General features: G+C 31.5%; 1 protein-coding gene across 1 annotated transcript; it reads left to right on the forward strand.

Annotated features, from left to right (window-relative positions):
* The first annotated feature begins 1,051 nt into the window (after positions 1-1,051).
* On the forward strand, positions 1,052-6,946 carry LOC128186887 (uncharacterized). The gene is made up of 5 exons (XM_052856846.1): positions 1,052-1,185; positions 1,297-1,349; positions 1,479-1,628; positions 3,521-3,605; positions 4,238-6,946. Exons 1-5 carry the CDS (start codon positions 1,052-1,054, stop codon positions 4,473-4,475), a joined length of 660 nt encoding a protein of 219 aa, XP_052712806.1. The 3' UTR covers positions 4,476-6,946.
* Positions 6,947-12,800: the final 5,854 nt, after the last annotated feature.

Below are 12,800 nucleotides of genomic sequence, written 5' to 3' on the forward strand. Positions count from 1 at the left end.
ATCAAATATTGACGATGGTAAATGTTAATTCGCCTAACAGCGAGAAGGATAGAATTGATTTTTTTTTTTAGAAAATAACTACATGGATTAGCGAAAATGCTATGAACCTAGATAATGTCATATTGTGTGGGGACTATAATTGCCAGCTTGATACAAATAACAATGATAAAAATGTTAATATTCTAAAGAAAGTTCTAAAAACACATTATTTGAAAGACTACTGGAAATCAAGCGGGAAAACCTGTACACAGGGCTTAACATGGTGTAATGGGGATAATACACCCCAAAGTAGAACTGACAATGTCTTTGCTTCAGAAAACTTAGTTTTTCCACTGAATAATATGTTTTTGAGAAAAGCCCATAATGTTGAAAATAATAGATTTACAGATCACTTAGGTATATCTTTTGAACTCTGTACTTGTGAAAATTCACAAGGTGCTGGTTATTGGAATCTCAAGGATATTAATATAGTAAAAATGACCATGGCCGTCTAGACCTTTTTAGTAAGCAAAAATGAGAGAGAGAGAGAGAGAGAGAGAGAGAGAAGCAGAGACATGCAGAGAATAGCTTCATAAGCTTGTCAACTTTCATGTTATTAAATTCTTCAACATCTGTGTAAGCACGTGTTGCACTCATATCGAAATAACAAAATATTTTCCCAGACTAATGATATCAATGAAGCAACAAAGGAGATCCCTTTTGCTTGTACAGGAAATGATAAATCAAAACAATCTTTAACATTTGGTATCAAGTTCCAAACTTATGAGATTCCATATGTAAAGGGTGTTTCAAATGCACTTTCTAATAAATAGAACATGTATTAACAAAAATTAAAAATGTAAATAAACCTCTTTTTTAAATAGAACATGAAACGAAATCATAATCTTTTTCAAAAAGAGATAATCGTCATCCATAGTTTTTAGCGAACGGAATATTATGTTTTCCTGCCTTTTTCATATGCTTTGTCATGGATACTGCTTTTGAGACCACCTTTACAAAAGAAAAGCTATAAGTACAGAGCATAAACGGTACAAAATATTTTAACCAGGTAATGAAGCTGAGTATATTGTATGAAATGGATGTATGTTATTTTTGGTTTATAAGTGTTTTGACTGGTTTTAGCATTTTACTAAATCTGCACGATATCCAAAGTTTGAAAACGTCTGGTGTATGCAAGCAGTATGAGTAAGTTTAAAATTAATAAATGAAATGAATCAATTATTTTTTTCAACGTTGTACGTTTTAATAAACATTCCTGGTCTTAGTTTTTTGTTTAAATCTGTTTATCTTAAACAGCGGGTCGCATCGATGCTGCAGCAACTATCGACAAGAGGGTCAGCATTGTATTCGTAAGTTGTTAAAATAGAAAAATACATATTTTTTTCTATATTGAAGTAAAGTTTATCGCTAAACAATCAAACAAACTTGTACTTCTACATGTACCTAATGTGAATGATTTATCAATGTCATATGAACAGCGTGTGTTGGATCTTTTGGTATCAACTGTTCAGGAAGATGCGTTGACGGGTTTTATGGTTTTGGATGTCTGAATCGCTGTAACTGCAGTGATGACCAAATATGTGACCATGTTGTCGGATGTAAAAGAGTCAAGACAAAGCATGATACAGGTATAATATGCTATTGATTAAGAATGAATAAATTGTATATGTCTTTAAAGGGGCATGATCACGATTTTGGTCAACTTCTGTTTATTCTATTTTTGTTGTTTACAAGGATTAAGTAATGCATTTATAATGATCAACCAAATTTTTTTTGTCAGTCGAAGAGAAATAGGCAAGATACATAGATGTAGATACAGAGCTCACAATTTTTTAATATGTGAAAAAGGCTAGTGTCATGTTTTTGAATTCGTAACCTACGTCTACGTCTAAGAGTAGCTTAGTAAATACCATTTTACGTATTCGTAACTTCAATCTTACGTCATTCGTAACTTTTACGTTTACGTCTACGTCTTAAATCTTAAATACGATATGTTTGGCCATTGTATTAACTATTAATAATTAAAGAAGAAATCCATATATTTAAGACTTATTTTACTAAATCTTTATACAGATCTTTTCCTCTCAATGATATTATTAGTAAAAAATGACAATGGCCGTCAAGACCATTTTAGTATGCTAAAATGAGGGAGAGAGAGAGACAGAGACATGCAGGGAACAGCTTTATACGCTTGTCAACTTTCATGTTATCTTAATATGCTATTGATTAAGAATGAATAAATTGTATATGTCTTTAAAAGGGCATGGTCACGATTTTGGTCAATTTCTGTTCTTCTTTATTTTTATTGTTTACAAGGATTTAGTAATGCATGTCTAATGATCAATTAAAATTTGGGTGTCAGTCGAAGAGCAATAGGCAAGATATGGAGATACAGAGCTCACAATTCTTTATTATGTAAACAAGGCTAGTGTCATGTTTTTGTTTACATTAGTTCAAATAGCGGAAAGAGTTCATTTAAAGCTGTCCGATTTTTCTTCTTTTTTATTTTTTAGATATCTAGCGTTTGTCACATTCAAATTTTGTCTAACTTGCATATTTTTTAAACATTCAAAATGAAAAAAAGAACATGAATTGCGAGCTCTATCTCGCTTAAAACTTAAATTTGGGTTGACTATTCAGTATTAGAAACGCCTTACTAAAAACATTGTAGCTATTAAACACGGGAAAATAAATTTTGACCGAAATCGTGACATCTCCCTTTAAGGTCAAGATCTAGTAAATGATACGAATCTACCATTTAATGAAATTTGAAAAAAAATGAAAATAATGGTTTTTATAATACTAGCTCGTTTTGTAAGGAATTGTAAACAATACAAATTTAAGAAATGATAGTCAACAGGAAACACAAAGGTTTACCTTTAATTTTCAAGAACACTACTCTTATTTTGACACTACTAATAACGATGTCAAATTAATACAATAATCCCCGCCTCGACGCTAGAAGCGAATTTAAATACGAGGCGAAATATGGTGAAACCCTTTTTAGGTCGTTTGTATTGTTCAAAAAATTGACTTAATTGACAAGGAAAACTACTGAAATATATATTATTATACACATAGTTAGTATTACCATCGTTTAGAAAAGTACACAAAATTAGATATAAATCGGACAAAGCAATTTAAAACTTGTATTATATGCGGGAACATGTCGATATTAAGAGGAATGGAAGGTAATGACCATTTTCAGTTTATTGATCTTGGTAGCGAGAGCTCTGAAATTTAGGGGAAAAAATCAAATTTTTGATATTAAATATTTCAATTTCAATTTTTGTATTAATAAAGTTATAACCAAAAACATTATATTAAAATATTAAAGATAGAGCTGATGAGTAATGTGCTGACCATCCAGCCTTCTTGAATTTTTTATGACATCACGATGAATCTAGCACAAAATTGACACATAAATCATTTACTAGATCTTGACCTTAAAATGATACAGGTGTTGTGTTGCTGCTGTTCACTAAACAAATGTTATTTGTTATTCATTGTTTTATTTTAGAATCTACAAGAATATATATCTTAAGCCTGTCGTCTGGATTTATAATATGCTTACTGGTTTTACTGGTCATAGTTGCAATGAAAAGGTAAGACATCTAATAAACATTAACTTTGGTATTTTACACAAAACAAGTTCCTGTACAACACTAACTTTTAACAAGAGAATTTGTGATTTTCGAAAAATCATTTTCGCAAATATAATAATTTTTTAAATTATCAACATGCAGGATGTATTTGTTTTCCGAAAATTAAGAACATCTAACGATAAAGAGAAATTTTTAAACATTTTATTAACGTACTAATTGAGGACACTTATTTTTAATCATCTTTATTTGACTCATTTAAGTCAAATACTAATTATTGAAAATATAGGGAAGTGTATTTCCAGGGAAAGCAGGAAAAATGAAATTTATCTCCAACTTTTTTTTCAAATCATACTTGTTTATCAACTTAAAATAATACATTTCCACACCTGGAATATATGCGCATGTTTGATTAGCGAGCATTTTTTTTTTCATATTCATATTCTCATATTTCCCTGAAACGTCATATGTTGCAAGATGTTAGTGAACGCCATAAACATGCTCTATATCTAAGCATATCTTATTTAATGATTTCTTGCATATCTACTAGAGTAGATATACATAATTGTCTATGTAAAATGTCCTTTGTAGCACGCAATCTTTATAAATTATTATTTTGTTGTATTTTTCCTCAGAAAAATGACACCATCTCGAAATTACCAGCAAGAACTTGTTAATACGGAGAGTACACTCGTAGAATATTCATTTCCTGAGCACCAGGGGTACTTAGAATATGATCCAAGGCAAATGTTAGAAATTGTAAACCCAGAACATCGATTTAAAGACTCACAAAGCAGGAAATCGAGATTTGAGCACTACGAATCCATTAATTCGAAACATATATCAACAAAAGTCAAAACTATTTCTTCATGAAGTCACATAAAAATCATACTAGAGAAATAACGTCGTTCATTTGTAAACGATGCAAAGTCTACCAAAAGGAAAGTGATAGGGAAAGTAAAAATGTTTTGTGTCTTATAAAAAAATTCTTCTCATGATGTTGCTGAGGAACAGTACTTATCTTACTTTAAAATCGACTGATACATATAATTCACTCTTTACCAAATAGCTGCGATTTTATGCAAAAAAGGAAGATTCATTTTATGAACAATATCCACTGCATTTAAAGCTAAACATGTTTAAAAAAGACATGATTAAGTTTACGGTCCAAAAATTAAATTTGATATACTTAAGTATGTTTTCAGAAACATTAATGAAAATAATTTGTCGGCATTTTATTTCCATATGAAAAAACAAAAAAACAAAACAAAAACCGACTTAAAAAAAACCAAAAACGAAACAAACATTTACTTTAGTCAGCGTTCGTTTGAAGTTATCATTTCGTTTCTTGATTTTAAAAAAACCTGTTTATCTCAATTTTATGATCAAATACCCAAGTTGAGAAATATCTCAATGTGAGTCAATTGTTTTGATGATTTGATAAATTTGAGTTTTATATTAGATATTTCGAATGATTTTACATAATTTTGATACGATATGATGTTAATTTTCAAAACGTACAACTTTAAAATTTACTAATGCTAAAAATATTTGAAAAAAAATAAAGATTTCAACAACAACAAAATTGAAAACACTCCCCCCCCCCCAACAAAACTCTTAAGATACAAAATGATATCCTACTATGGGAGCATTATGTATTGCAAAGACTTAAGTTTGTTTTATATGCTTAAATCATAAAAAATAATGGGTTCCTGTGTAGCAAAATATGAAAGGAATTTATTTTTCTTTGACATTTGCGACATTTTAACTTGATATGTTACTAAACACACATCTTGAGATGGTATGTGTTTAAGATGGTTAGAACCGTTGTCCTCGAACCCATAGTTCCACATGCTAAATCTAAGGTGCACAAAATCATCAAATAGAAAACCGAAAAAGTCAGATACATCGCTGTTTAAAACATATTGGTGTAAAAGCTAATAAAGGCCTAATAAGATTTGTTCTATGTTATATAAAATTCACTGTGCAATCCATCCTCTTTGAATAGCAAACTTGAGTTTTACTTACAGTTGAATTTTATATAGCAAAATACATATTGAAAACAATTAAATATATCGAAGAAACTGTTCTTCGAGGAAGTGGTGGACTCACAACTGACTTTGTATTATGTCATTAACTACATTATGCCAAGTTTAGTTGCATGTACAAAAACTAAGAAGTAAACCTGATGGCAGTAGACGGACAGTATTTGGTACATGGTAATTTTGTAATTATTATTGAATATTTTACTTGATTATTTTCCAGTGCAGTTTCTCTCTAACCACTGCTAAGAATTTCATGAAAATTTGTAAGTAGTAAAAATACAATCTGTAGATGAGCCTACTTGCATGGAATTTTATTTATTAAAATTGTATTGGATTCTTTCCAATTTGAACTACTGGTACTGTACCAGTTATCGGCTAAGACCAGTTATCGGCTAAACTGAGGGTTCGGGTTTATAGCACCGACAATCCAAGATTTTTTAATTCAGTCGTCTTTTTTGAATAAAGAAAAGTAAGTTTGCTTGAAAACTTTCTTGAATATGTTTTATACATGAGCTTAAACGATCATTGTTTACCGCTGATTTTACATCTTTGCACTTTCAGCAGTGGGGGAAGTGACGTAATAAGTTAAAAATAGAATATTACATCTTGTGGTACGTTATTATACCCCTTCTTTGATTTGACATATAAAATCAATACATTTAACATGTATAAACAAAAGGAATTCACGAATTACCGAGAGATTCGTAGCGCAATTGAACGCCTGATTGCACAATTATATATTGAATAGTATACGATTTGGTGTATTACCGTATGATTATAAACGAATTATTTTATGAGTTTTGATTATAATGTATCATGACCCCGAATACTTTAGTTTAACCTCACAAGGGGCATAATTCAAACTACATTTAGCAGAGTATAAAATCAACATGAACACGGATTTTTACTATGTTATTATCACGAAGCCGATAACTGGTAAAGTAAATCGTAAAAACACGGCAAATTCGGGGCGTGCTTAAAAGCACAAAACAAGATGTTTTGGGTTCTAAATAATGATATAAACTAACAGATTGATAAGTAAGGAATTCACTTTTTAAAGTATGTCAAGTTTTATCCAAAAATATCAAGAAATAAGGAATTACGTAAAGAAAACGTTAAATTTTAGCGGATAACTGGTACAGTGCCAGTATGGCCAGTATTTATAATAGTAATATACAGTTTGTCAGCGGAAATCCTATTAAACAGCATAATTTCATGAAATTTTGTAGGTAACAAGAACACGATGTAAAGGTGTACATACATGTATTAGCAGGTAATTTCCATTCCATATGCAATATTTTCCCCGGTTTGAACATAGAATTCTGGTCATTATTGATTATAGTCCTAAACCTCTCCTAAAACTACTAATAAGGTTTTCAAGAAACTTTGATATAAGGACATGATGTATAGATATGGTTATTTTCTCGAAATTCCGATACTGTTATTTTTCAGATTTTCCATCCAAGTTGAACTTACAAGGTTGGCTATTATTGAGTATGCTAATGAAACTGTTTGTCTGCGCAACTCTTCTTAAACAACTTACTTGGACAGTTTTTGTTTTAAATATTAATAAAAACAGTTAAGAGTATCTGACTACTTAAAAAATCTAGCCAGACCTTAGCTGAAACAGATATCATTGCAACTTCTGTTAAACAAGTAAATAAGAATTTAAATCTAGCCAGACTTTAACTGAAACAGATATCATTGCAACTTCTCTTAAACAAGTAAATATGAATTCAAAAACCTTATTTTGTCATTTTTAGCTCACCTGAGCTGAAAGCTCAAGTGAGCTATTCTGATCACTTTTTGTCCGTCGTCCGTCCGTCCGTCCGTCTGTCCGTCCGTCCGTCTGTCCGTCTGTCTGTCCGTCTGTAAACTTTTTACATTTTGAACTTCTTCTCTAAAACCGCTTATCCAATTTCAACCAAATTTGGCACAAAGCATCCTTATGGGAGGGCGAATATAAATTGCAGAAATAAAAGTCAGATCTGTATTCAAAGCGGAGAAAACCTTGAAACTGTAAAAAAAGGGGGGTGCATTTTAAAAAATCTTCTTCTCAAGAACTACTGATTCCAATTCAACGTTGTTTAGCATAAATTATCCTTATGGGAAGGAAAATATAAATTGCAAAAATTAAGGTCTAATTATGTTTCAATTCTGAGTTATTACGAAAATAAAAATAAAGGAAAGGCGTGTTTCAATCAGTTTAATAGCTTCGGATTCGGCATTCGGTAAAATGGGTAGACAAGACTTGGCCTGTGTTAAACAAAAGATTGGCAGTTATTAATCTGCCAATCTCATTACAATTTCAGGATATTTGATGGACCAGTATATTTGTATTTGCTGTAAATATTGCTGCAAAATAATGCGTATTTGGAATTGACGATTGCCGATCTGCCCCGGCTTTTATTTTGCCACGGCCCAGGTTTGCGTACCCATTTTACCAAGTCTCGTATTCCATACATCTAAAACGAGGTTCTTTGTTTAAAGCAGCCATGACATTATACGAAAAAGGGTCGATCTGACTATGATGAATTTGCTTGTTGTGCAACAGTTCGCGAATGAAGGGAGAGTTTTGAAACATGCAAAATGTATTTGTGCCGATTTTGTGAAGTAAATTGAGGCTAAATATTTCAATGCGTTGACAGTTTTCACACATGACGTTGGTGTTAGCTTGTTCTGATTTTCGTTTCGTTTTCATTATTTATGCTTTGTAACCTGGGAACTATCGTCTGTATTTCGTGATTTTTACGTATCAAATCAAACAGAGACTTCGGTAAATCAAACAGTTAACTGTTTACCTGCGCAAATTAAGCAAAATCTGATGTATCAAAAAAGTACTGAAATACAATTCATTCTATCGGTAATTCGGCATTATATTTTGCGTAATGGTATATTAATGCAATAGGTTTTGTTGAGATGCTCGGCATTTTCTCGAGTTTATTCAGTTTAAATAGAGTTTGATATCGCTGTCGGAAATATGTAGGTATATACATGTACATGTATATATATGATTCATTTCGAAAAAATAAATTGTGTTCTTTATTTGTTATAGTGCATGTTTCTTGTGTTTTATATAATTGTTTACAATTTCTATTTACTAACCATATTTGAGTGTTAAGCTTCGAATTATAAGCAAGATACAGAGATTTGCTCACAATTCTATGTTTGTACACAGATCTTAAAAACTATAAAGATTAAAAAACTAAAAAAAATTTCAATATTTATTAAGAAAATTTTCAAAGTCTCTTCTTCCAGAAACCAACTTTAACAACTTATTGCATTGTAAACTTAACCTTTTTAAGCTCACCTGAGCCAAAGTCTTCTCAAAAACTATTAGGCCAGGAAAGCTCAAATTTGAGTGGAAGCATCCTCAGATAGTGTAGATTCAAGTTTGTTCAAATCATGGTTCCCGGGGGTAGGGTGGGGCCACAATAGGGGGATCATGTTTTACATAAGAATATATAGAGAAAATCTTTAAAAATCTTCTCAAAAACTATTAGGCCAGAAAAGTTCAAATTGAAATGAAAGCATCCTCAGGTAGTGTAGATTCAAGTTTGTTCAAATCATGATCCCCGGGGGTAGGGTGGGGCCACAATTGGGAGATCAAGTTTTACATAGGAATATATTGAGAAAATCTTTTAAAAATCTTCTTCTCAAAAATATTTGGCCAAGAAATCTCAAATTGGCATGTAACCATCCTTAGGAAGTGTAGATTCAAGTTTGTTCAAATCATGGTCCCTGGGGGTAGGGCGGGGTCACAATGGGGGATGAATTTTTATAGATAGAGAAAATCTTTAAAAGTCTTCTTCTCAAAATTATTAGGCCAGGAAAGCCCAAATTTGAGTGGAAGCATCCCCAGATCGTATAGATTCAAGTTTGTTTAAATAATAGTCCAGGGGTAGGGTGAGGCCACAATGGGGGATGAATTTTTACTTAGGAATATATAGAGAAAATCTTTAAAAATCTTCTTTTTAAAGAATTTTTGGCCAGAAAGGGTTTAAACTTGTGTAGAAGCATCCTCGGGTAGTGTAAATTCAAGTTTGCAAAATCACAGTCCCTAGTGGTAGGGCGGGACCGTGATGGCGGTTTGAATTTTTACATAGGAATATGAAGAGAAAATCTTTAAAACGATTCTGGGAAAGTGTTCGGTTCAAAACTCAGTACTTAGTGTGAAAGCAAAGGTTATGCAGATTTAAGTCTGATGAAACCATGATTCCCTAGAGAAAAATGGGGCCATGAAATGGGGGGAGGGGGGGGGTATATAGGAATAGAGACAAATCTTCTTACAGGTACAACAACAAAAGGGGCTTGGTATTTACCAAAAAATAAGAGGTTGATAAAAATTGGCAGATTTTCAATTTTTTTTTAGCAAGATCTACTGTACTCAGTTGTCAAGATATTTTGATACTGTAATGCTAATTTGATCAGAATTAAGGCAATTGTTGCTCAGGTGAGCGATGTGGCCCCTGGGCCTCTTGTTTGCTAAAGACAAAAGTATATGTGCACATTTTCGCAGGTTGTGTTGATGTGGAGTTTTGTCGCTTTATATTATTTTTTTGTGTATTTAATACATACATTCATAATGTGTAACATTTTCAATATGGAAGCGTAGGATATGTGAACTTGCTCACGTTTTCTTTCATTAATTCTGTTTCTCATATACATCCCATACACATATTAACCAGGAATATTTATCAGTATGAATACTTCAAGTTATAATGGTTAAAAGTATTTTTAAATTAACTTTTAATCCAATATCAAGGATTAAAACTAATGGGATTGTTTTACTCAATATGTCACCAGATTTTAAAATGTTCTCTAGTTATCAGTCCAAAGTATCTGAAGTAGATGTTTAAGAATTTGCTCAATAACATAAGGACGTCAATCAACGTTCACCCTATCACACACTATCACCTTATCATATCACTACATATTATTTTTTTCAGAACCATTTAAGGCTAAACACAAAAAGAAGTGTTTAATATGTATAAATATATAAATGTGAAAATGAATTTGATTGAAATTTAACCCTATAGCGGTACTGTACCAGTTATCGGCTAAGACCAGTTATCGGCTAAACTGAGGGTTCGGGTCTATAGCACGCGAATATCCGAGATTTTTTTAATTCAGTCGTCTGTTTCTAATAAAGAAAAGTAAGTTTGCTTGAAAACTTTCTTGAATATGTTTTATACATGAGCTTTAAACGATCATTGGTTACCGCTGATTTACATCTTTGCACTTTCAGCTGTGGGAGAAGTGACGTAATAAGACAAAAATAGAATATGACCTCATTGTAATACGTAATTATATCCCTTCTTTGATTTGACATATACTATCAATACATATAACATTTATAAACAAAAGGAACTCACTAAATTCCGAGAGATTCATGGCGCATTTGAACGCCTGATTGTATAATTATGCATTGATTAGTGTACGATTGTGTGTATTACCGCATGATGATAAAAGAATAATTTTATGAGTTTAATTTATGTATAATAACCCCTACGACCTATAGGCTGACCCCGCAAGGGACATATTTCAATCAACACTTTGCAGAATATAAAATCAACATGTACAAGGATTTTACTATGTTATTATTACGAAGCCGATAACTGGTACAGTAAATCATAAAACCTAGGCAAATTCGGGGCTTGCTAAAAAGCACATGGGTTCTAAATGATAATATAATCTAACCGATGGATAAATACGGAGTTCACAATTTAAAGTATGAAAAGTTTTATTCCAATATATCAAGAAATAATGAAACACGAAAAGAAAACGTAAAATTATAGCCGATAACTGGTACAGTGCCAGTAGAGGATTTTGTCCTCGGATTTCATTATTTATAGAAATATCATCCTATTTTGTAAATCGTTATATTTGGTATATAAATTTTATCGAGTTGCATTTGATCTCTTTTTTTCCCTTCGTATTTCAAAGAGGAGTTACACCAGCTCGATCTCCTGAGATTAATATGACTCTTAAAAGAAAGAAGTACCCCTACTCCCTTACTAACCACCAATACTTTTACATATATTTTCTTTTTCGAAATATCAATATATTTCAATATATGAAATGAAAGAGGCCATTCTTCGGATTATTCTAAAGAAAATGGATTTATCAAAATTAGCAAATTTGAAAGCCCACATCCCAGTCTTCGCTTGGTCTATTTTCCTGTAGTCTGTAGATTGATCCCATTCGGAATAAATTTCATTGTTGCCTTTGTTCAAATCTGTTTCCGTTCACGATACCACCTTGTTTCCGTTTCTCTTTTCCTGAAATGTATCCTAATTAAAATTGTTCTTCGTATGATGTAAATAAACAATAAAATGATTGTTTAATTTAGGAGATATCTAAATGTAAACCGGAAAAAACCATAAATGGAACTGTCATCAAAATTCCCATGAAAGAGACAAACAATAAATAATCCACATGAAATACAGACCAATGCCAGTAATGGTCATCTACCGACGTCACATGACACCTCATGCCTAGAAAAATGAAATTATATTTTAGAAAAGGGACCGATTGTTAAATTTTATACATCTTATGCACTTCCTTCCAAAAGTGACCTTCGTAGAAAAAAGTTATAAAATTCCAAGAAACGATACATTTGCTATCTAGTGACCAATATATATATATATTAGTAAACGAAACAGGATTTTGATAAAAACGCTTCATTTTCAGCTCACCCTACGATTGAATCGTCACAAAAATTTAAGGCTGGTACAGAAACAATGTGTAAACTGACTATAGTAAAAAGTATGTAGTGTTCCTCATGGCATTCGTCTAAACATTATACAGTTAAAGCCCCTTTCAGAGTATGGCTTATATGAAACGTGAAGTAACTTGTTTTCCTTATGATGTTAGAGAAAAGAATGTATTTGACAAAAATCATAACATATTCCGTCAATTACACTTAAACAAATTATATGAAAAGCAACAAAACAATCTGAATATTTTGAATATTTTCCTTATAAGACACTTTTATCAGTAATTATTAAGAACAATGCTTTTTTACGATGCATGAATAATGTTTTGAGTATCAAATAATTTAACTCATTTGTGAAAAACAATCGTGAATTATTAATTAACTATTTAGAATAACCTTAGATATGTTAGTCCTTGTAAAACCTTGAATTCAAAC

This window comes from Crassostrea angulata, chromosome 6, assembly GCF_025612915.1.
Source record: "Crassostrea angulata isolate pt1a10 chromosome 6, ASM2561291v2, whole genome shotgun sequence".
Taxonomy (NCBI): Eukaryota; Metazoa; Mollusca; class Bivalvia; order Ostreida; family Ostreidae; genus Magallana; species Magallana angulata.